Source organism: Cuculus canorus, chromosome 1 (assembly GCF_017976375.1).
Source record: "Cuculus canorus isolate bCucCan1 chromosome 1, bCucCan1.pri, whole genome shotgun sequence".
Taxonomy (NCBI): Eukaryota; Metazoa; Chordata; class Aves; order Cuculiformes; family Cuculidae; genus Cuculus; species Cuculus canorus.
In genome coordinates, this window is record NC_071401.1 from 31,959,720 (window position 1) to 31,984,697 (window position 24,978).

Consider the following 24,978-nt stretch of genomic DNA (forward strand, 5'->3'; position numbering starts at 1 on the left):
AGGCTGAACAAGCCCTGCTCCCTTCACCTCACCTCACAGAAGAGTTGCTCCAGCCCCCAACCATCGTGGTGGCCTTTGCTGGACCTGCTGTGATTGGCCAATGTCTTTCCTGTATGGAAGTCCCAAAACTGGATGCAGCAGCCAGATGTGGTTGGCTTAGTAGAGGGGAATAGCTCCTGTATACCTAGTGACCATGCTCCTGTTCATACTGCCTGGCAGGCTGCTGTCCTCCACTGCCAGGGGACACTGCTGGCTCTTGTTCTTGCTGTGCCCCAAGTCCCTTTCAGCAGAGCTGCTCTCCAGCCTGTAGTCCTGCGAAGGGCGCTTCCTTCCCAGATGCTGGGCTCTGCATCTGTCCTTCTTGAACTTCACGAAGGGTTCCTGTCAGCCTGTTCCTGCCGCATCTCCAGCTTCCTCTGAACATCAGCCCTGACCTCCAGCATATTTACTGGTTCCTGCAATTTGGTGGCATCTGCAAAAGTGGTAAGACCGCACTTGATGAGTTTCCTTCTCCAGATCACCAGCAAAAATATTAAATAGGAGAGGCTCCAGGACAGAATAGCCTCTGGGTAGAGTACAACCCCCAGTCACCTGGAAAATGTTTTATCCATGGAGCTGTCCACTAGAATTTTGTTTAGGTTTCTTTCATTATATTGTATTCACTGCAGTGTTCAGTATTTCTGCCGCTCTTTGCAACACATCTGTTTGCTCACCTGTCAGATGTAAGAAACACCCAAGTTGCCCAAATCAATTCCAAGAGTCAGAAGAAACCACTACATCCTGAACTACGCTTTATGTAGCCTTTAATTCATACAGCCATTTTGGAGAACTTTGCCACTATTTAAAACTAGAGTTTATTAGAAACAATATCTACTACATTAAAAAAAGATCCCCGATTAATTACCCTTTCCTTAAATAAGTTAGTTTATAAATATGGAAACTGTAGTAGCACAGTAAGGGTGCTCTAATGTCACATGAAGCTGTACAGCAAATATTCTGCTTACCATTACTAACTCTTGAAAAATCTTAAGAATATTAATTGGATCATGCTGCCATTGTCAAAATTATATTTCTCATTTTAAGTATAGATCTGGTGATTTCCTAACATTAAAGTAAGTAGGTGTGTTGCTATCCAGACTGATAATTCAAGTGATTCATGAGAGGAGTTGCTCATCCCATGGTTCATGGATCACCGACAGGAAGACAACAAATAATGATCTAAAATTCCCTCCCTCCTACTCAGTGCCTTGAGCAAATGAATAAACTTAGACAGGAGAAAGTAAAATTAAAAAGCATGTTTTAAATGTAGTAGAAATCTTAATCATTTGCAAACAGAAAATTTTATTTGGGCAACAATGCTCTACCATGTTTTTTATTCCAGAAAGTCTTATATTCTTTTCATTTACAAAAAAGTTGGGGACGTGGACTTGTAAAAAACATACCTTGTACAAACACAGTCTGATGACTGCAGCAGTACAGTGCCACTATTTCTTTTTAAGACTTACAACTACTTTGTACGTAATCACACCAGAGCAAAATTGGGTATAAAGAAACTCAGTAAAGAGTTGGAGATGTTTGGGTGGTGTGTTGTTCACCCTTTTTTAACTGGTTTCCCATTAAGGCAACAATAATTAAATCAAGACCTGTAATTTACTTTGGCATTATTTTTTCTGTCTTTAAAAGAACGAGAGGTATGTCAAAAACTGCATATACCCACAAAGAGGAAAATATTTTGTAGTAATTTGATTCAGAAAATTAAAGAAAAATGTTACTTTAAAAGTACACACCAGTGCAGATGCAAAATTCCTCACAGGATCCAGAAAATCAGCATGTATCTGTATAAACTCTGTGTCCTTATACATACACAAACACACACACGCGCATTCTATTTCTTGGGAGTAAGCATTGAAATGATAAACCTCCAAAGTCCTGAGACTGTGTTGGAATCACTGATAATACCAATTCACAAATATGCCTTAGCAACCTACCTGCCCAAAGCTGTCATTGATGACCCAAGGAAAACGCTGATTTTATCACTGTTTACCCAAAAAGTTCTGGAAGCTGTAGCTGGCCATTTAGTGCCAGTCTATCATCCTGCTCAAGGACAGACAGACAGAAGAAGCTCATAGAAGTGCATGAATTAAAGCAAAGGCCCTTTAGGGTCTTAAAAACCCAACAGGTGGAATGTGATGCTCCTAAAGAAGTTAGCAATACTTTTGATGGTGAACTTCTTGAAGTTGTTTTGACACGATTTCATGTTTTAAATTGACCCAGAAGTGGGTACCAAACTCAATAGTCTGGTCCTTAGTGAACCTTCCATTCTGCAGTGAAGCACAACTTCAGCAAGAAGCGAGGCAAGTGCCATCATCTCCTCAGCCCAGACGAATCACAAGCCTCATTTGAGTATCAGGACAGACACAAGACTCTTCACACCAAGGGTGGTGAAGCACCCTAGAGCCACAGCTACTGGATCAGGCTTTTCAGGGAACTTAAGACACCAGAAACCTAATCTGATGATTTAAGGACGAGAAGTGTTAAGCCAAACAAAGACCCGGCAAGAAGGAAGCAGTTTTACACCTATACAGAAGCAGAAATCTAAGCACACAGGAGAGTAAATTTTTACCTTCCAAATAACATAGGGGATCAGGCAAAACTTTTTGTGAAATGTAACCTTGTATTTATGTGTCTTAATTCTACTCAACTCCTATTTTAGGTCAACAAATGCATTGTACCTTACACTCATGCAGGCAGATGACAAGATTTTATGAACTCTTTCTGTGGATCTATACCTAATTCTGTTGTGGCAAGGGCAAAGAATGAAGTTTCAGAGAAAAATCCCACGGACTAAGAGCAAAGACTCAGCGGACATGCAAGCCATGCCTCATTAAGTAAACAGGGAATCATCCACAGCAATGTCAAATGAATGCCCTCAGTCCTCCCTGACTTCTGAAGTTATAGAGGATACCTGGGACTGGTTATCATGCAGGTAGAAAACTACTGGGAATTTCTGAGCCAATAAGTTACAGATGAACACTTTCCAAACATTAAAGCACACACACAAATGAGATTGCTTGTTGCTTCTGTTATGGATGGACAGAAACTGCACCAGAAGAAATCAACCTCTGTGCAATTTTCTTATACAAAAAAAATCTTCTGCATCTGACAAGTAAAGGAGAAAGTCTCAAGAGACTGAATATTTCTAAGGTTAAATTAACAGGCTATGCTATTAAAAAAGCAGTATCCTGTTCTTCCTAGTCCAGTTAGCACAAAACTAGGTGCTCTTCTGCAAGGCAGTCTCCAAAGACATCGCTTACCCTGCAACCCTGACTATCAGCAACAACAAATGGAGCTGTATTTACACGATTTGCTTGACTACATTCTTCCTTTCACTGACCTATCTTCATCCTTCCAAACATAAATTAGAAGGTAAAGCAAGCTTCACTAGTGAAGAGACAATAAAAATTAGTTGCTTCCACGGATATGTACTCATGCTATTATATGTGTGATGTTATGGCACCAAACATACAACAATAATGCTTTCATTCATGAGCTTCACTCATTTTACAGCATTTTCCAGAGATATGACTGGCCACATTCTATTTGTTGAATTTTCTAATTTGTTAATTTGTCAAATTTGTTCAGTATTTGGTCAGTAGTCTGTTCTGAAAAGAGGGAGAAAGCAGACTGGAACTTGGTTTTATTTCTTTCTATCAAGAAAGACAATCTCTCTCATACTAAAAGCCAGAAAAAAAATAAAAAGTGTTTTATCCAAAATAATCAGATATAAATAGATCAGGTAGAATATTATCAACACCATAATCTCACAAAAATAAACGCCATACTTCTTGTGAAGACATGGGAAGTTAATTTTTAAGAACAGAACAAGTAGTGATCTTCAATGCAATTGTTTCAACTGATACTTTAGAATAGCTCTTTATACATCATTTCACTCAGAAAGAGAACGGCAATCATATGACAAAACCAGATAGTTCAAAATCACTGCAGAAAATGCTTTTGCTATCTACCGTACACATCAGCTTCACTTTCGAACAATGACTCAGATCACTTATCAGACATTGTTTAAGAAAATGAGGTACAACCCCATCATCTCACTTCTCTCTTCCAAAAATGAAATCTTTAATGAATTTTTCTTTTTTGCTAAGACATACTGATAAACCAGCTAAAGGAATAACTAACTTCAAATGTGCATTAATTGGTGTCTACTGCTTATACAAAAATCAGCTAAGACTACTGCAGAGGAATAAAGTTCACTATCCAGTCCAGTTGTGTCATATGTCCCACCACTCTAATTGTCAAGAAATCTCTAAATTACCTAAAGTCAATATGCTCTTTCAGGGTCAATTTAGGCTCTTTTTCCACATACTTTTATCGAAAGGGGAATTGTGACAAAGTAGGAGGAGCCTGATAAAAAAATTAAATAAAATTATTTCTTCTTTTCAAGGGAAAATACATGTAATCTGGACACCTATGTTCTGGTGGATAATGTGAACTTGGATTAATTATTTAACTGCTCTTAGCCACTGTCCTCTGGCTAAATAACCTAGAAAATAGCATAACTAAATTTTACATTTGTAGCACCAGCGAGTTGTTGGTTGTACCTCAAATGATATGAGTTTGAATGGATACCAGGAGGTTTTTCAGTCTTGCAATGTATCCACTAGGCTGTCTCATTTCATTATCCTTCTTGTAAGAGAATTAATTAATCTGCAGTCAACTTACAGGTAGGAATTTGCAGTAGCCAGGTGCCCCAAAAAGCACCTATTCTAAGCTGTCAATTATAAAGTGTTCTCTTTTGAGTCAGAGATCCATAGCTTTACTATTCCCCAAAGACAGCACTAGGCTGCTAGAGTGCTACCTAAGGAGGTGTGTATATAACACGTAGGGAAACCAAGCATAATGCAGAAGCGTGGTAATTACTGGAGAACTAACCCAGTAAGTCCATCCAGAGGCATAAGCAAAGCCACGGTTCGTTCCTTGCTGTATCAGTCCTACATCAAGTTGATGTGGCTGGACTGACCTAGGACAACTGCAGCCTATATAATCTATCCACGCCAAGCGGACCTACCTCTTCCCTGCCACTGCCATGAAAACACCACCACAACTGCTACAAAGTGAACACACTCTAAGACGTGAAGTAAAAGCATGTCCAAATAATTATTTGGCAATTACAGAGATTTTTTATTATGCAAAAGAACTAACCAAAACCAAGACTCTTCCTTCGTATCTCCACGCCTTACAGATACAGCTCATGGAAACTGTGGTCTGTAGTTCTATTAGTTATTTTGTTCTGAGTTGCTCCTCTCAAACTGCCCTCATGAACAAAACCCTACTACTGCACAAATGAACAGATTCAAGTGCAAGATGACGCTGGAAACTTCCTGTACGGGATCTGCCATATTCCTGTGACTTAATACATTGTCACGGATTTTCTGGCATTTAAGACCATTTTTTAAATTTGAAAAAGCTCCAGAAGTTTAACGAAGGAAGCAACTACTTCTGGGGAAAAACACAGACAGCAGGAGAACATTTTCAAAGCTTGTAATGGATTGTAATTCAGTAAAAATACACCAAAGCTGACACACAGAGTCATAGAATATCTCAAGTTAGAAGGGACCTGTAAGGATCACAGCGTCCAACACCGTGCTTCTTGCAGGAGCATAACTGTATATAAATTTACATAACTGTAAAAGATTTCAGAATGCTTTTAAATAATCTTAAAACTTTTACTTAGGACAATAAATAGGAACAATTAATGTAGAAGTAGATATGAAAGCCGTTGCCCAATATATCTGCTGAATCTCTTTTGACTGAAGGCTTCGGATTTCAACTTTTGGTCGTGGATTCCAACACGTCTTTTGCTTCATTTATTTTTGTTGCTAAGTATGGTGAACCACCTAAGAAGAAAAAGAGGAAAGAGATACCATTTACACACCAGTATTAAGTACCGAACTACTTCAGTTGCAGCATCTCCTTAGTACTCATTTTTACTATCTCTGCCTTCCTAAAAAAGGCAGTTGTTTCATACAACTGAAGTAAACTAATTGATAAGGAAACATGAGAACTGATAAGAAAATTTGTAATCAGAACTGAAGCCACTGAAGAGTGATGCTGAACAATTTGTCTCAGAGAGAAGACTGAAATCGGAAATCATTTTACATCAGTGTGATTTAGACTTGCAGTGCAATGTTGCTGCAAATGTATGCAAGGTCAGCAGTCTAAAACATTCATCCAAAGCTAACAGCTATTATTTCCATCCACCCCAAAAGCTAAGAGGTAAAATTTCATAAATAATTTTGACAAAGAATCATTAAGCGTGTGCACATGCACATATACACACCACGTCTCTCCTGTGCTGGATGCCCGAAATTACCAGCCAGAAACCATCACACTAAAGTTATTTAAACATGGTACACCTTCTAACTTCTAGTCGTGAACACTGTCATTGCTTTACGCTCCATCTAACAATCCGATTACAGTTCAGCAGACTTTTTGTGTTTGTTTTTTTTCACACTCCCCTTGAGTGCCAACCATCTGCCTACAGACAGCAAAACAACATTATAAGCTCTGTATCAATAACTTACCCCTTACTACAACACATCTGTACTTTTACAGGAAAATATGATTCCAGTAGTACTGTGCACTGAATAGCCCTTTCCAAGGCACACATCTGTTCAATTCTAATTTTTCATTCATCGTTTCATTCATTTGATTCAATTAATCAGAAAAGATAATGATAGAAGAAGCACGCAGAACTAGTTGTAGATACAAGTGGCAAGGCTTGCCTAAAGAATTCTACAGAACATTCCTGCGGGAATCCAAATCCTTATAAAGTAAATTCATTGCATAATAAAACAACTCTTGTTCATGTTTTGGGTTGTTACAATGGAGCCTTATTAGGTAAGACACAGAAGGAAAGTGAGGTGGGGCAAGAGAAAGGCAAAGAACTGGCAACTGGAAAATCGAGGTTTTTTTTCTTTTTCTAAACCAATTTGCTTTTAATACAGGAACAGGATTTACTACATTGAGCATTTCTTCTTTCAAAAAGCAGACAAGAAGATAAAAGAACAGTAAAGATTAAAAAGGGCAGTAAACAATGTATCTCAACTAATTTTTAAATATACTTTGATTTTTTACATGTCTAGAATGTAGGATCTTAAAGTAAATTCAAATCTGCTGGAAGTATTTTCACTACATTTATATTCTTAAGTGCCATATTAATTTTGTAGCCCTTCAATGAGAGAAAATTCAGTCTCATGATTGCCTAAGTGTTTGTTTGTAATTAGAGCAAGTTGAAAAGACTTCTCTCTTCCTCTTTTTCTGTGAGAAAATATTCTTTCATAAAAATCAGTAACTGATAAATTAACATACAATGTATCAACATAAAAACACTTAAAAGAGAACTATGTTAAGGTTAATAAGCAACCATTTTAGTAGTACTCACTGGGGATGTTATAATGCAAACTTCTCTATGTTTATTTATTTATTTCCAACAATTCTCTCTTCAGTGTTTGGGATCTCAGATAATACATGTAACTTCTAAAATCTGTTATAATTTTCTTTTCTCCTATCAATTCCATTTGGCAAAATTTTATTTTAAAATAGCATTCTAATGTTGAACATTATTTTTAAAAGCACATCTGTGCTACTCACAGCCAGGAAAAATCAAGCTACACTCACAAGCAAACAAGTCTCCCTGTGATGCCACATGTTCAAGATTACTCCAGGCCTTGGCTCTGCAGCTGAAGACATTACACAAGACTTTTTCCTACAGCCATGCCAGAGCTGCAGGGGCAGCACAGAAGCACAAATCCCTTCAACTGGTGTTCCTACTGAGAAAATGCTCCATATTAACAGCACAAAGGAGGACTCACTACATCCATCCAAACCTACACTATGCCCAGCTGCAGGTGCATTACAGCTGTAATTGCGGGTCATTAAAATGTACCATCTTCGTAAGAGGAACTGCCTATTTAGGCCTACTCAACCTCCACAAGGAGATTCACACTTCTGGCTCATGTCTCTAAGTGCTGCTACAATAAACCTAGAAGTTCATTATCAAAAAATGTTGACCTAATAGGTACTCTAGTGGTTAAGAGGCCTCTTAGCATCATAATATATTGGAAACACAGAAGATAATTTCTTTTATATGCCTGTGCAGCTTATATATTATAAAAAAATGTAAAAAATGGAAGCGTGAAATTGCATAAGCAGGACAGTTTTAGAATTAAACTGAAGGGTGAAGACAGCAAAGCAAAGCATCCACTAAACACTTCCCATGGCCAGTGGTCACAGCTATTTTTTCATTTTCTTAAAATGGGCTGCTGGCAGGGAGCCCTGTAATTCTGTCAAAAAGATATAAAAACCTCCTGATTTCCCCTTTTGACTTCCGCAATACAGTGCAACTCTTTACCATCTGTTATTGTAAAGTAGAAACAGCAATGAACATATGGGCTTTCTTCCTCAACCAGCTGTAGTTAAAAGTTATAATAATAGCCTTTCTGTAAGATAAATTTACATTAAAAACCTGGCTAGTAAAGCAGCAGTGCCCAACTTTACATTTTTTCCAAGTGAATTCCAGGAAGTCTGAAATTCATCAAGGATGTACTTAGTGACTGCAGAACATTTCACCACAGAAAATTACTTTCATACATGTGACTGGTCCCTCTCAGTTCAAAACAGGAATATCAGTTTAACAAAAAAATGTTGCAGCTAATTTCTTCTTATTTTTTAATAATTTTTTTTCTTAAAAATAAGTGTGGAATGCTGGTCCCTGAGCTCATAATTTTAACTGAAGCAGCACAAATCTAGAAAACAACCTGAAAGAAAGAAGAGTAAAGCTTAGTTTATCTGAAAGAAGACTCATAGAAGCTCAAGTCTGTAAATAAACAACATAAATTTGCATTCAGTGTGCTTATCTATATAATCAGTAGACTTAAAGGATCTCATTTAAGCCTCTTCCTTTCCAGCTCTGGTTAAGAAAAGAAAGAAATATTTACCTTTATCAGGATGATTCAAAATCATGATTTTTCTATGGGCTGTTCTGATTTTGGCCTTGCCAGCAGATGGACTGCAAAAATAAATTGAAGTGCTTACCATAAATGCCACTGCACTCAGGCTATAAATTAACAGTTTATACATGCTTAAAAAAAAAATTAAAACTTGAGATTTTCACCATCTTGTGGACAAAACATAAAACTGCATCTCTCCGGAAGGAACAACAACAAAGGCCTCTAAGACATATCGAGAAGGACATTTTTAAAAAGCCTGTGAATTTAGAAAGCACATACAAATATCTTTCAGGATTTTTTAGAACTCAATACATCCACTCATTTAAAATAAAAAAATCTAGGGGAAAAAAAAAAAAGGAAAACACCCAGCAGCTCTAGGGTGTATCTAGCTGGTTATTTTTATTATTAAATACAGAAAATACATTCTTTTTCCTTCTAGAAAATAAGTATTTACATGAGTAGTGACAAAACAACAAATATTTAATATTATCACATTTTGTTCTACTGTAAATATTTTTATAGCTGTTATAAATAATTATTCTTTCTGCTGGGGTCTGAAAAAAAAACCCTCTATTTGTTATTTTTGCAAAGCTGTTCAATGCATTACATTCAGGGACACACTGATTTATAAGTGCTACATAATGTTGTTTCCTTCAATGAAAGATGCATAAAATATGTACTTCCCCTAAATTAAATGTACCTTGCCAGACAAATAACCACTTATGGATGCAGTATGCCAACACAGTAAGGCTATCGTATGCAAAGGGCAGTTTGAATGGTTTAGTTTTTCATAATTTGTTAGCATGCAGAAATGAAGCAGTGTTTTCCACTTCAGGTGACTTCTTAATCAGTGATGAATCAATTAATTAATCTTTTTGTAGATACAGTTTGAATGCAAGGTATCAGCCTAACTACATTCCCGAGGTAAACAAGCTCTAATTATTATTCTGTCATAGAGAAATTAGGGTATGTTGCAAAAATAGTCCATAGAATTGCATAAGAACAGAACACTTAAATGGAACAGAAAGTAGCTCAGAAAGTAAAAATTAAATAGAGGGTAAAAGGCCTTGATCTATGTAAATACAAAAAAAGTAATGATGGCCAAAAAAATAATCTATTTTTTGATTCATAAAGCTGTTGTTTAATAATAAAAAGACCAGCTGACATACCACATTTTGAAATTCAAATGGCCAAAGTGTGTGTGCAAAAGCTGCACTTACTTCTTAGAATATCATGTAGTTCTGCTCCAAGAAGCAGCTGTGAAAACGGGAGTTTTACATCAAACTTGCTTAGTTTATGAGATATTGCCTATCCCACAGTCAGATTGGTCTCTAAAGACTCTTAATCATGAACAAAAACGTCTTTACAAAGTCAAAACTGTGTTTTTGCTGAACTGGTACAGCCTCGTGTGTTACAACAACATCACATTGCCTTCTAACACCACTGACTTTCCTCTGACTGAAACATCTATCACCTTGTTGGAAACAGTAAGTATGCTGGAGGTCAGGGCTGATGTTAAGGCAAACCTGGAGAGGCTGCAGGAATAGGCTAAGAGGAACTCTTCATGAAGTTCAAGAAGGACAGATGCAGAGCCCAGCATTTGGGAAGGAAGAGCCCCTTGCAGAACTACAGGCTGGAGAGCAGATCTGCTGAAAGGGACTTGGGGCACAGCAAGAACAAGAGCCAGCAGTGTCCCCTGGCAGTGGAGGACAACAGCCTCCCACGCAGTATGAACAGAAGCATGGTCACTAGGTCAACAGAAACAGCTATTCCTCTCTACTGTCAGGGAGCAGGGCTTGTTAAGTGTGGGCCGCTCAGGGACTTCACAGCAGCCTCCCAATATCTAGAGGGAGGTCATAAAGAGAAGGAGTTTAGGTTGTTCACAATCATGCATGGTGAGACAATGAGAGAAAAATGGGCAAAAATTGAAAAGGGAGGTGCAGGCTGGGCATAACATTGTTTTGCCCCGAAGGCATTCCAGCAGTGACACAGGTTGTCCAGAGAGGTGGTGCATTCTCCACCCTTAGGAGTCTTCAAGACCCCCTGGATAAAGTCCTGAGCAACCTGCTCTGACCCATCTGGTGGCCCACAGCAGGTAAAACTAGAGAACTCCTGAGGTCCTCCCAATTTGACCATGATCATGAGTCACCTTATGATCACGATACCCCTGTGCAGTTAGCTGTGTTTAAAAATAAAGTAAAAGAAATTAAAAACAAACAAAACCCCAAACCAAAAAATAAATAATTGTGCTTGTACTGTTTTTTAATATAATAGCCTAATTGTTGCTATGTCATTTGTTTTAAGAATAATAACTTAAACATTGTTAAGTAATTCATATATATATATATATTTCATATATTAACAAACAATTAAATATTTCCCATGGAAAGAATCAGTATGTACCTTTTTTATGGAGGAAATGCTACAATACAGAAAATTTTAGTCGTCTTTATCTAGAATTTTAACTTATGCTTTTTCAGGCATGTTTTCTAAATTCAGAAGTTTAGTGTTATGGATTTGATAGCTGTAAACCTCTATACTCAGTACAACCACATTTTGCTAGCATTTATTTTGTTTAGTAGTTGGAAAATGGTCCTAATATTTTCACTTTCCATGTCACCTCAGATATTCTACCATCTTGCCCATCAGCAGTTTCTTCTACAGAGTACATAGTTGTTAATACTATTGCTGTGTTTATACTGAATTTCAGTAATCAGTGGTGCTTCACTACAACTCATACAAGAACAATAAAATTTAAAATTAGTCAATATTTCCAATGCAGTATGTTTTGTAGCTTTGGATATCTTTTACATAGTTACATAATGCACATGTATGTTTCTACCAAAAGCCCTGCAATGTTACAAGACATCATAAGAGAATAACATTTGGAAAGTACAAAGGGCCAATATACTTGAAATGTAAAAGCTACCATTAAATGTTCACCCTTATCACAGCTTGTATTTACTACTTATATTGCCCATGCACACTCAGCACTTGAAATAACGAAGGAAGTCTTTGCCTCAGAATTTAATATGACTTGGAAGCGATGACACAGAAGACAAGTGTTACAATAATAAGATCAGGGCCTAGACAGATCTAGTTTGTGAATTTATGCACACCCTGGCATTTTCTGTAACACTTCAAAACTCACTTGCCTTTTTTTTGGTGGTATTTTTATATACATAATACAGTAAGCAATGAGTTAAAACTGATCTAGAAAAGGGTGTTTAAACAATGTGAAATTTCCTATAAAGTTGTTAACCATGCCTCTACACAATAAAAGGCTCAATCCTTTAAAGATTAAGAACTTTCCTCCAATCTGATTAAGTTTTGATATTTGCAAGACTCAGTGCAAAGACTCGGATACTTCAGCTTGTACATCATCAGTGTTCAGGCTAAGCACTGCCACTGTAAACACACTTTTAACGTGGTGCCATGTGCTGCTCTGGACTATCACTGAATCTGCCCTTATAAAGTGAAAATGTTAACATATTATCAAACTTAAAGGCCAAAGAAAATGCTTTTGAAGAGCATTCCTATTCTTCTTCAGTGCTTCAGTGTGCAAGCATGAAATATTTCAAATAAATGGAATGTTTTACTTTACAGTTTTTTAAAAGAAATGCTAAATCTGCATAATTCCCATTATGTTAGAAGTAAACACAATTAGCACATTGAATGAGATTTTAAGTCCCACTTTTCACCATCTGAAATAATTTCTAGTGAGGATAATTAAAACCATCTAATCTTTATTTGGGTTTTGATCCTAAAATTCAGAAGTGATCTAAACCACAAATAAGAAATCTACTATCTAAGGGCTGATCTGGAAAGCCCTCAGAGTTACTGCCTGCTCTACAGAAAACACTAAGGTGTGTCCTACCATCAGCCATCCAAATGTTTTGAAAAAATCCACTTGAAAAAAACATTGACTATTCCATCTGGAAAATATTTTCCATTCCTATTTTAAATCTAAATGGCAAGTCTCTCCAAGTACTTTTGTTCGGAATATGCCACATCTTTTTAAATCCAACAAATCAGAGTGGAGAAAGCAAAAAATAATGTTATTGACTCCTGAGAAAAATGATCAAAATCGATTTGGTTTCCTCATTTATTAATGTAATATATATTACTTATCTCAAGGGGATTTTTTTGAAACCAGGCATGTGATCACACTAATTAGGACAGTATGTGCTATTCTTTCTAGAGCACCATTTCTCCACTGCAATATGTTACCATGCCTTCAGACCAAACACAAGTTGCATGTTTTATTAGCATTTTATTGTTTGCTTTTTAGCTTAGGCAGAATATTAGAATGGTTTATAAGTCATTAGAAGTCTCTTAAAAAAAGTTACAATTTTGGCAAGGGCATTCTGTGTCCTCACAACATGCATTTTCTTCATCCAGTACTTCCCCAGCAAAAATATATCAATGCAACACACCTACCTTACACCTAAAATAAGACTGGCTTCTCGCCTACTCATTTTCTGCTCAAATCCTCCTTTATAGTACAATGAAAGACTCTAAAAAGAAGAAAGAGAAAACAAGCAATAATTAGTTTCATGTACAAGGTGCCAGGACCTAAATCACATTTATATGACCTTATTCAGAGCATTACATTCATCTATAATTTATTTTGAAGGCACGGAATGACTACAAACCAGAAAATATGAAAGGACATCTCCTGAGTGTTAATATGTACAAAAAACCAACTTAAAAATAACTATGTTTTTACAGTCTTCTACTGCTAATAAGAAATATGAACAGCTACAACCATTAAAATCCTGCCTTCAGGCAAAAAGAGTCCAGAATCAAAGTACATGCTAGCATAGAGGGGTACAGTGAGTGTACCAGTGGGGAGAGCAGGGCAGGGAAAGGGAGAAACTTGTTCAGAATAGTTTTTGTACCATCTCAATGGAAAATGGCAAAAGTCACAATATTTTGGCATCCAAGGAATTATGCACAATTACTCTGAAATCCAGGTATTTCTACAAAGGAAGTAAGTAAAGAAGAATAATAATAGGATAAGAACAGATAAATATATTGGTGAAGAGTCAGTATGTCTTTTCACATGAAGGAATGTTCCTTCAAAAAAATATACCAAGACTTCTTTGAAGGAATCCTTAAAAACAAAAGAAGAAGAAATAAAAAGAAAGGCTCAGTGTAAAGCCACAACCTCTGTTTCAGTAAATCACTGAGCCGAAGAACACTGGGATGTAGCAGACAGGGGAAATCCTAACCAACTTTTGCCTTTACTTCATTGCCTAGACACCAATGACTGATGAAGATTAGATATAGGACCTGGGGTTAGTTTTGTTAAACTCACTGGCATGTGAGACTTTAGTCACTGATTTAAGAAGGGGAGAAAGAACATGAGCGAGAAAAGATTAAAAAGAAGGAGATGGAGATGAGAGTAAATCATTACAATTAACTGTCACAAGGAATTGGTTGAAAGGGTATTTGTCAACCATAAATGCATTTTAAATTAAAAAAAAAAAAATTACTGAACAACCCCTGATAGTTAGCAGTGATCTCCTCAAAGAAGAATTAGGGACTAGCCCATCACTACACAAATAATAGTCTAAGCTGCACAAGTCTCAGGGGCAGCAAATATAGCTCCAAGCCAGCCTGCCTTTGGGAACTGGCACACAGAAATTGCTCAACAACACTGAAGTTTTTTTCCTCAATGCAAACCCAATCAGTTGGGGAAAAAACACACTACTTTTGTTGCTATCAAAGGGAAGTCTGGCCTAAGAGCTGAGATCATTTTTAAGTACCGGGTTTTGTCCTGGTTTCAGCTGGCATAAAATCAGTTTTTCTTCTCAGAAAGTTACATTTCTAAGTAGCTGCACTTTTCAGTACCTTAAGCATTAAGTTTAGTGTGGGAATAAAAGTGGTAAGATATTCTGGTTTAGTTTTGTGATTAGCCATGGGTTGTTGATTCCGTGGAACCCAAGGATTTTTGCAGTTTCAAAGTACCCAAGCGCATAATGCTGCAAGGAGCAGATCTTCGACAGCTGACCCAAACTGACCAAAGAAAGTACTTCATACCATAAACGTCATGCTTCATATATAAACAAGAATCTTCCTCAGTACACGCCTTTTTCTCATGGCTGCCATCCCTCAAGAACCTGCTCACTGTCCTGTTTCAAGTCCAGCTGCTGCTCCAAGTCCAGTTCTGATTTTCATGATTTCTGCATGATGGCTACGACGTTAGAGGCTGCCAGTGCATGCCATTGGGCGACCACTGCTTGTAGTGCCTGTTCTGTGACTGGGCTAAACATATTTATAAAGTATATCTTGTATATTATTATTAGTAGTAGTATTAGTTTCATTGTTTCATTAAAAATATTTATATTTCAATCTTTGGGTCTTCTTTTCCTTTCTTGATTTCCAGCTGGGGGCAAGGGGGAAGAAGGGGAAAGAACTAGTGCCCACTGTTTAGCTGCCAGTGGTGGGGGAGGCTAAACTGGGCCACTTTTACCCTCAAGTAAAAATATGCCCCGCCCTTAATAAAACACTTTTCTCACTAAATATATTCATTCATATACACTGAGAATTTTGCCTTATGTTTACACAAACTCTCTCTTCTGTAATTTCAAAGGCATTAAAGTGTTTAAAGAGCTCTGTCTCCAATAGCTAAGCAAAGCCTTTAATGGAGTGTAGGAGCAACATTCACCCAAAACCGTTTCTGAAATACTTCGCCTATTGCTATTGTGAAGCCACACACAGCCACAGAAAAGAGTTTTGTTGTGCTGCTATGATCTGAAAGTAATTTTATCTTTCTTTTTCTCACCCTAAACCACCCACAAAATAACCACCACTGTAACACTACAGGTATCAAAGCTAAAACAACTATGGACGTGTCGTGCCTACAACAAAAGTCTGTTGAGAAACCGCTGCTATAGCTACAAGGCAACAGAAAATAGGTCTCTCGAAGTGCACGCTGATACTAGAGGTTAGAGTGCGTACCAATAAGGGAATACAAAGGGCTTCTCCAGTCCTCTAAGAGGAAATGATGCTAATGGTTTAATGGACACTAGGCAACACCATTAAGGAGGCAGAACTACACAGAAATTTCCAGTGATGCCAAAAAATTTCTACAGCCAGGAGAGAAAAGCACCCTTGAATATCCTGTGAAAGATTTTCCAAGGTTTCTTACAAAGCAGCTTAGGTGGATTTCTGAAAAGGTTAATTCTTCTCTGCCCTTCAACCCTGGCATCCAACTCTAATACAAGAGAACACTGGTTCACTATTCATGCAGAGAAGAGCAATATTTGAATTATCTCTAATTCAGCTCATCTCTGTTCTTGGTAGATTTAATCTAAATTGCCATTTGAGAAAAGAGAATAGAGAGGGATGGCTATAGGCTTAAATTCAGAAATACTTTTTCATGTTTTTAAAGCCTACTTCTTTGACGCTGTTCTAACCTCAGGAAGCCTCGATTCGGTTCAATTCCAACCGTGAAAAAAAGAAATGCTGTTGTCTGTGTACTTTGGCACATAAGCAAAACCAGTTTGTTGAATTGATCAAGTAAAAAACATTTCCTTTTCAGAAGTATAGCACAAGGCAAGAATAATCAATTCTTAAAATAAGATTTTGATCTGAAACAAAATTTAAAGCAAAAGAAAATTAGACACAAAAGCCACTTTTCCCATTGATTAGAATAAGGGGACAAAATATCAAGTCTTCATTTCAGGAAACATCTTGGCAAATTTCTAGTTCTCTAATGAAAAATCTTTGCACACAATTCAAATTAAAGCATTTTTTTTAATATAGTCATAAATTCTAAGTAATGGCTGCAATGAAATGAAACAATGCTCGGATATTCTTCCTGTTACGAGAATTCCTTGACGAACAGGCAGTTCTAGACACTTGATTATTCATTAACCCTGTCTATCGCAAACAAATTCTACACCGGGAAAAAAAAATCATTGAAATGAGCATGTTTTTTCATGCTATTTGGGGCAGGGGGAGGGGCTACCATTTAATTTACTAAATTTTCTTGCATCTTCTTACTGTTCAGCAATTTAGGTAAGCAAATTCTGCTTCCTGAAGAAATACTATTGGGGGAGAAGAGAAAAAAGCTCTATTTGCTCTGCAAATGTCTATTCACTCTTGCAAATTTTCACAAAAGCAGTCAGCTAAGAAAATCCAATCCATTTTGACCATGACATCTTCAAGATACTTTTCTTGGCACAGCACAGGGAAAGCATAATGATCGTTTCCAAGCCAGGTAAAGAGATATCCAAAACCCCATAACTGAGACCACATATCATACTATACAAGTACTGAATTTTTCTGAAAACACTAAGTGTTGTTCCACTGACTCATCAGTCCTCCAAAGAAAAGGTAACAGACACTGAAAGCAAAACAAATATATATATATATATACACACACACTATACTGGAAGGAAAAAGAAATACAATAATAAGCTATTTACAAGTTGCGTTGTAATACAACCTGCAATTTGCTAAGATCAAAACTTCAACTTCCTTAACTCCAGTTAGAAAGAAGTTTACAAAATGGACCGCAAATTGCATTATTCTCTAAAAGTTTCGTTTTCAATAAAGGACAAGAAAGATGATTGCTACCCTTACCTCTCAATTCAGAACTTTCTGAGTCTGAGCAGAAACAGACCTAATAAGGGAAATAGTGCAAAAATCTCCAATGAAGTCCTATAGAAGACACTTTTTTTCTGGAACACAGGAGTTTCAGGATTGTATGATCTGAGTACTTGACAGTTCATTTTGCCTAGAATTGATGTTTCTAGCTTCACTATCTTCTATCTGTTTTTCAACCTTCAATATCACTGATTCAACAAAGAAAAGTAATGAATGCTACTGAAATACTTCCTTTTTTTATTTCACATTTTAATGAATGTTATCGTTAGAAATACTGTCTGTCTGAAGAAGAAAAGCCAAATGACTACTAAGTGCTATGTACCTTCTACTGGCAACAGACTCTTGTCACCTCACACAGAAATAAAGCAGCGTTCACTGGCATTTGTGACACCAGTAACAAAACTAGGCTCAAACTAAAAAAGCATTTCTCTGGAAACAGGCATTATGATTTGCCATAGAGGGCAAAAGACAATGTTTCCTCTTAGGTCTTTCTTCACTGAAAAAAAAAAGAAAACTTAAGGACTAAATTATAACAGCATTTACATTTCATATTTAAGGACACATATTGAAATGCAGTAAGTTAAAAGTTAAATGACAGGTAGAAATTCAGAATAAAACATAACTCATCTACCTGCCTTTACTTACTATTTTTGACTAAAAGATGAGTGCAGCTGTTGACTGTGCATCTCATTCATGCAGACAAGTAAACAGAAAGTGTCCAATACTCAAAATACAGCAAGCAGGCATTTTAAACGATTGCTTCATAATTGCTCAACTTGACCTTACCCAAGTCATTTATTAGTGAGCAGAAAGAAAGGATAAACAGCATCTGGATTACCTTGCATGACTGCAACCAACACGAATAGTGATTTCTATTGAAAACAGGCGAGGCGAAAATTGCAAACAGAGGAAAGATGAGTAGGGGCTTACAGAGAGTATAAGGTAGCTTTTAAATAGGCAGCTGCTTCACAGTTGCTCAAAAAAAAGGAGGCAATAGGGACATGGTTTGATTCTGGAAAGCTAGAATGAGCACCAAAAATTACAGTGATGAAATTAGGCACCTCCAAACACCACAGGAAACCAGCAAAAGAACACTAAGTGTCATGAGATGCTCTTCCCAGTAAGCATAGCTAGAAGTACTAACTGCTTGATTTCCTTTGTCAGCACAGTTTAGAGGGCAATATGCATAAAGAAATGCGCTCAAAGTGTATCCACAGATTATACACAGCAACTTCAAATTTCCCAAACAAATTGATGTAAAGCCACTAAAATAAGAAGTCTGGACAACATGCAGTTACATGGTATCTTTGTACCTAATGTTTTCTCTGGCGCTTTAAAGAAAAACTATAAATAGGAAAGAATTAATGGTTAAGGGGAGAAGAAAAAATACTTGGAAAAAATGAAATCGAAGAAAGTAGTAGCTGTAGAGTAGCAAAGAATAGTCTTCACTGGGGGTTATACAAGGGTCTTCAATTTGCACTATGATTGCTGAAGAAAAATATTATCATTACCCTTACAAATGTAAAGCTGGCAAATACGTACTGTTAATGGCAAAGCAGAAGAGAGAGTTTTTACTGTATTCAGCAGATCTCATGTTACACTGAAAACCTGTATTTTCAAATGCAGAAATAGAATAAGAGAAGAGAGGTACTTTAATGGAGATTCGCACACAACTCTGAGCTGTAAGGCAGGATGTGAAAGCAGACAGAGGACGCAGCTCCAGGGACTAGGAACATTGAGAATACAGAAGCTTCAGAGTTGCTCTTTATGGTTGTTCATGAATTCTGCAGGACTCTAAAAGTTACTGTGGTAAAAATGAGATATGTCTGTAATGAGCTTGGCTCAGCCAGTATGCCAGTATTGAGGGGTACAGTTTCCTAGGAACAGACACCTCTCTGCGCAGTAGCAAGTCATATTTCAACGTGTTAAAAACAGTCCCTGCCTGCTTTTTCATGTGAGCGTGTCTGAATTTAGATCCTCTAGCCTATATCTACAAATGGGTAGATGAAGAAATGCTAGAGTAAAACTGCTGGGGAGGCAGGGTGCAGACTGAAGCACTCCCTCTGAAGCCACATGTCCTTATTGCTAGCTACTTCCGAGCAAGCCTGTGCGTCAGACTGTATCCACAGAACATGAAAGCAATTTAATTGGCAGTACCTGAAGCCTCCTCTGCCGTTTTGGCAGGTAACTTGGGAGTCTGTCAAAAAATTACTTTGAAAAGAATAAAAAAAATTGGTGTTGGTCTCACAACAGCAATGCAATAGAGGGGCAGAGATCAAAAACCAATCCAGGAGCACCATTTCTGGATAACAGACATCACAATTAAGAACAAGCATGGACCAGCCGCAAGAAGACAGCCCACGTTTCGAGTCTTTTCCTCCCCAGGAGGGCCTGCACTAATCAAGCTTGCACCTTCAGCAAATGAAAATGAAATGCAGATGGCAAATTAATTTGGACCTTAGTGTCTTGCCTATATGCAGTATATAGACAAGCTCTGTGTTGCAACCGGCCTCACATGAAAAAGTACAATGCTAATGATCACTTTTTAAAAAACCCTACCTTAATATATATTTCAGGAAATAACAATCTGCAACATTTACTCCCTCAACACCTTCACCAATCAGCATCAAGATAGGAATTGTATTCTTTCCACTGTGGGTAAGTGTTCACAGACTACAAACTTCAAAAGAATGTAGTTATCTAACTCATTGGGAATTACTTTAATCAAACAGGAATGGAACACATTTATTTACCAGAGGACAGTACAGCCACTGAAACAAAAAGTAAATGCTCTTGAATATTCCCTACATATGCTCCTCTCACAATACTCTACCTTTTGATTTTTTACCTTATTATTATATTTTTAAATATCTAGGGTGAAACAAAAAATAAAATCTTAGTTAAAAGTTCAAATTAGCCAGGGAAGAAAAAAAACCTCATATGTGAACAAGAAAACAAGCAAATCTCTATGGCAACCTTTCCTAGATGTTCATTAGTTTGTCTTCTTGTGTGTCTTCTTGATTTTTAACACTGTATCTGAAAGAAGAATTACTAAATTCTTTCATCTTTAGCTTCTTTAAATTAAACCATTTGTCATTATTTTGTAACCTCTAGGAGTTAGCTATTTTCTCACAGTGCACTTCAACAACTTGTTGTAAACTTATGATCAAAGAGCTCTGAAACATGAAACATCAGTTGGAAAATTAGAACTGCTTACCAAACTCACAAACACCATGTGATACAGCTTCATCTAGAAGGATTTAAAATATACCAGAAAATATGCCAGAACATCCACAGGAAGGAGTAGCCTGGGAAAAAATAACCAAACTGGCACAAATTAAATATAAAATGTCTCCTTTCTAAATACTTGAAAATACAAAATCATACATTTAGCATAAAGTAACACGCAAACTTACAGAAGTTGAAATCCTCTTTGCTGTCTCTGTAATTGCCTGCTCCAATGGTTTCCACAGGTGGAAAGCATAACGACCTGAAAAAGTTTGAAGTTAAATGAAATTATAACCAACATTCACTAAAAGGAAAAAAAATCTCCAACTTCTGTTCACCAGCATACAGTAGAAAGAATTTTGTTAAAAAAAAAAACAAAAAACCTTCCTTGTTAATCATTTTGTCTCATTTATTTGCCGTACAGCACTACTGTGCTCTACCACTTTTCAAGGTATTCCCTCAACAGCCGTTTTTGGATCCTGCCCAGCCAAAGTCCCACAGCAAACTTGCTGTGGTTTACAGTTTTTGATCTTTGTACTATTGGAGGAGGCAGGAGGAGAAGTCTAATATACTTAATCTAAAAAACCTAGTCATGGACTGCAAAGATCCACTGCGTTTACTCACAAAATGAACAGATTTAAATGCATTTCAATGTGATGAATGAAGATACCTGCCTTCTGAACTTTAAGAAAAAGGGCAGTATGAAACATTAGCTTTGGATATGAAACATTAGCTTTGGATATACATTATTTATCAAATTCTGTTCACAGGTTATGTCTTCAGAAAAAAGAAATCCACGTACTACATGTTTCTTGCTGTGATGCTGTATACTCAATCACACATTTTGTAGGTACTCCATTTTTTATTTTCTTACAAAAAGAGGATCATCTGGGATTCAGAGCCATTCAACTCCCCAACAGCAGTGAACGCCTATAGGTAGGAAAACCTATAGGAAACTCTATTAGACCGTGTTCTTAGGAACACGAAGCAAGTCTAATAAACTTCAGAATTAAGATATGTGCCACGTTATGGGAGGATTGTCCCTGCAAGTCCCCTCTCCCCAGTTTGTTTCCTTTATTCATCAGCAATGTAACTATTACACATAATAGAGAAAGTTTTATAAAATGTGTCTCTGCTTCATTCAAACATCATCTTGCTTTCATTCTTATAACACAAAATGTTATCTCCAGGTTATTTTAGTTATCTCAACCTGTGCCTATGTTAACACAGAAGTTAAAACCAATGTTAGCATGACTGCTGAAATGCTGTGATGTACTAATATATTACCTCACATTCTTAGTGCTTTCTGTCACCACTTCTTTCGTGACTGTCAATTTAATTCTTCATCTCAATCAGCAAAAGAAATTCTAAGAACATTCCTCTTCTGCTTATATAACAACACATAGATAAACCAGCTGCTTAATGTGTGTACATCACCAAAGATCTTGCCTTTCATTCTCCTAATCAAAAAAGCAATATAACTGCACCCACTAAACACCTGCTTGGTGCAACTTGTTCATCTACTACATCTGTTCTTGGTGTTTGCATTTGCACATAGCTGACCATGGTTGCTTTTACGTGCTGAAAATAATGGAAATTGATTTGTATATTTCAAAACGAGAAGAGACCACAGCTAACTAGTCTGAGTAAGCCAGAGCATAAATCATGTTAGGCTCATGTCCTGTGTTCATACTAGAAGCTATTTTTCATAAGATTACACAGTTCAGATCCAAGAGTTCAGGTAACAAACAATGTACTATGGGAACAGTTTAATAAGATAAATCACTGTAGCCAGTAAAACTTTGTATTTCTCTCTATTTGAATTTGTCAAGAATCAACTTCATGTCACAGGATCCTGCTGCACTCTTCTGTACTGAAGAGCCTCTACCTTGCAATGTGCTATTAAAGTGACAAAGTAAACCCTTCACTTTACACCTTGCAGACAAAAGCAGACAGAACCTTCTAGCTGTCACCCATAAAACTAGTTTATCCAGCTACGGCTTTTAAAAAATAATTTTGGAAAATGCATCAAGGATTTTGAAGAGACAAGAACTATAACCACACACAATTCTTCACAGCACTCTCAAGCAACCTCTCCACTATTTAAATTCATAAAAACTGCATTAACTCTTTCAGAAAAAGGAGCTGACAAGTGTCAGTTCCACATTCTGCTGGTAATTTAGCTTACCTGCAAATGCAACAGTTGCAATGCCAAGTCCAACTGCTATCATAGTTCTGGCCTAAAAGCAGAAAAACAGTAATCAGAATAACGTGCAAATTCTAATTTGAAATATATGCACTTTAATAGCAAGTGTTTCTTGTCTGACCTGGATATTTCATGTGTAATTCACAAGGAAGAAGTTCCGTATTCCACCAGCTATGTTAGATTTTCTAGTTCAGTCCCTTTTAACACATGCCAACAAATCAAGTTTAACTTTGAATCGTCATTAGTTAATCAGTGAACAAACACTGACTAAGCAGCTCATAGTATGTAAAGATAAAATCACAAGGCTGACAGTTATTCAGGATTAGTGGAAATTATTTGTGCAGACTAGTTCAACACACTCTGAAACAACGCTTGCCATAACAGAAAGTATCGGTTTATTACAAAAACTTGAAAAGCTAAAAAAAAATAAAGTTTCATCATGGCCACGCTTGAAAAGGATATTGGAATACTAACTTATATACTGTACTTTAGGCTCATCCAACTAAGAAAGATTTCTGATCCCGGGCGCTAGGACTTCTGGCACTCCTTCAAAGGACTCAGCCCCATCCCACAGCAACAACCACAAAAGTGCATTAGCGTCTTCCATCTTTCACACTTTGACTCATGGATTCCCCAATAAAGACATAAGCCCAGTAACCTCTTTTCATTATGTAGTGTCAATCACTGGCTGGACTCTATCTTATAACACAGATATTTGTAAACAGACAGGCTTCTGACAGATTTCAGGCATCATTCATTATAGGCTAAAATTTGCTTTAAGTCTAATTGGACTCTGGAACCAAGTGCACAAAAAGACCTGAACATCTGATTTAGGGAACAGCAACTCTCACCTTTTGCTAACTCAAACTCCCCATTTAGGTGTATTTTCCTACACAGTACTTGAAGAAAGTCGGGCATCTCAAGAACACCAAGAACTATCTCCATGTTGAACAACCTGCCAAAGACACGTAGCAAACCTTGAAGAAGAGACCAACTTCTCAAATGTTCCCAGAATTCAAGAAGGGTAACAGTGAGCTTTGCAAGTATGTGTGTGTTAGGGGGACCTGTCCACTTCTGAAAAGTCTACATATAATCTTTGAAATAAATGCAATAGTAATCTGTGGCACTACCTGTCTTTTCATACAATAGTTAATAATGCCTTGAACTTTGTCCCAGCAGACACGAGAAATCAGGTATGGTCCGTTTAGCTTGAATTCAAAACATAGCTACAGTGAAAACAGTTTTATCACTTGACTGACTCCTATATATTACTTACTTCTTTATTTATTGAATAATTGGTTTATATATTTTCTACCAACAACCCTGACAGCAGGACTTAAGACCAAATTCCAGTGTGAGTGCCCCAATAACTATATTTGGAGCCAAGCTGCCTTTGCTACTATAGCTATTGGGAGTAAAATTCTCTGACTATGGTTGTACCCTATCTCATCTCCAGGCAGAAATGGAGCAGGGGAAGAGGTGGAAAATACTGGTTTTAAAGTCTTCTAGAGGTAGCTTAGTGGGGGCTAAAACACAAGTCGACAACTTTCCCAGCAAACTGGCTGCTGTACAAGGTGAAGACATTGATATCATGTCCAGTGGCTTCCATGGCATCCGCAATTGCTGCCTGTAGTGTTAACTCAGCTCAGAAACAGTGGTAGCCTGCCCTGAGCTCATCTATGCAAAGCTGTATTCCTACCTAGATTCTGCATTGTACATTTTTTTAGTTAAGTATCTACTTCCTACCTACCACAACAGGGCTATTCTTACTACTTACATAACATAATGCAGTTCCTTAGAGGTTTTCAGTAGAAAAAAAAAAGAAACTCAGTAAACATACTGAAAGTGAAGCTCCAGAGTAAAGACTAGAGGAGTTCTGGCCTTAAAAATCTGCCT

General features: G+C 37.1%; 1 protein-coding gene across 8 annotated transcripts in view; it reads right to left on the reverse strand.

The window, feature by feature from the left end:
• Nucleotides 1-521: 521 nt before the first annotated feature.
• The window catches only part of DNAJC15 (DnaJ heat shock protein family (Hsp40) member C15), a 29,829-nt gene continuing 5,372 nt past the window's right edge, over nucleotides 522-24,978 (reverse strand). For 5 of the 8 annotated variants that reach the window (XM_054077784.1, XM_054077824.1, XM_054077833.1 and 2 more), the window contains 5 exons: nucleotides 23,065-23,116; nucleotides 21,065-21,138; nucleotides 13,470-13,546; nucleotides 9,018-9,088; nucleotides 522-5,915 (listed from right to left, as the gene is read on the reverse strand). In XM_054077784.1, coding sequence (XP_053933759.1) covers nucleotides 5,845-5,915; nucleotides 9,018-9,088; nucleotides 13,470-13,546; nucleotides 21,065-21,138; nucleotides 23,065-23,107 — 336 coding nt within the window. In that variant the 5' untranslated portion in view covers nucleotides 23,108-23,116 and the 3' untranslated portion in view covers nucleotides 522-5,844. Of the gene's footprint in view, nucleotides 5,916-9,017; nucleotides 9,089-13,469; nucleotides 13,547-21,064; nucleotides 21,139-23,064; nucleotides 23,117-23,203; nucleotides 23,861-23,933; nucleotides 24,038-24,978 lie in introns of those variants that run through there. The other 3 variants (XM_054077815.1, XM_054077792.1, XM_054077778.1) reach the window with 3 other exon arrangements.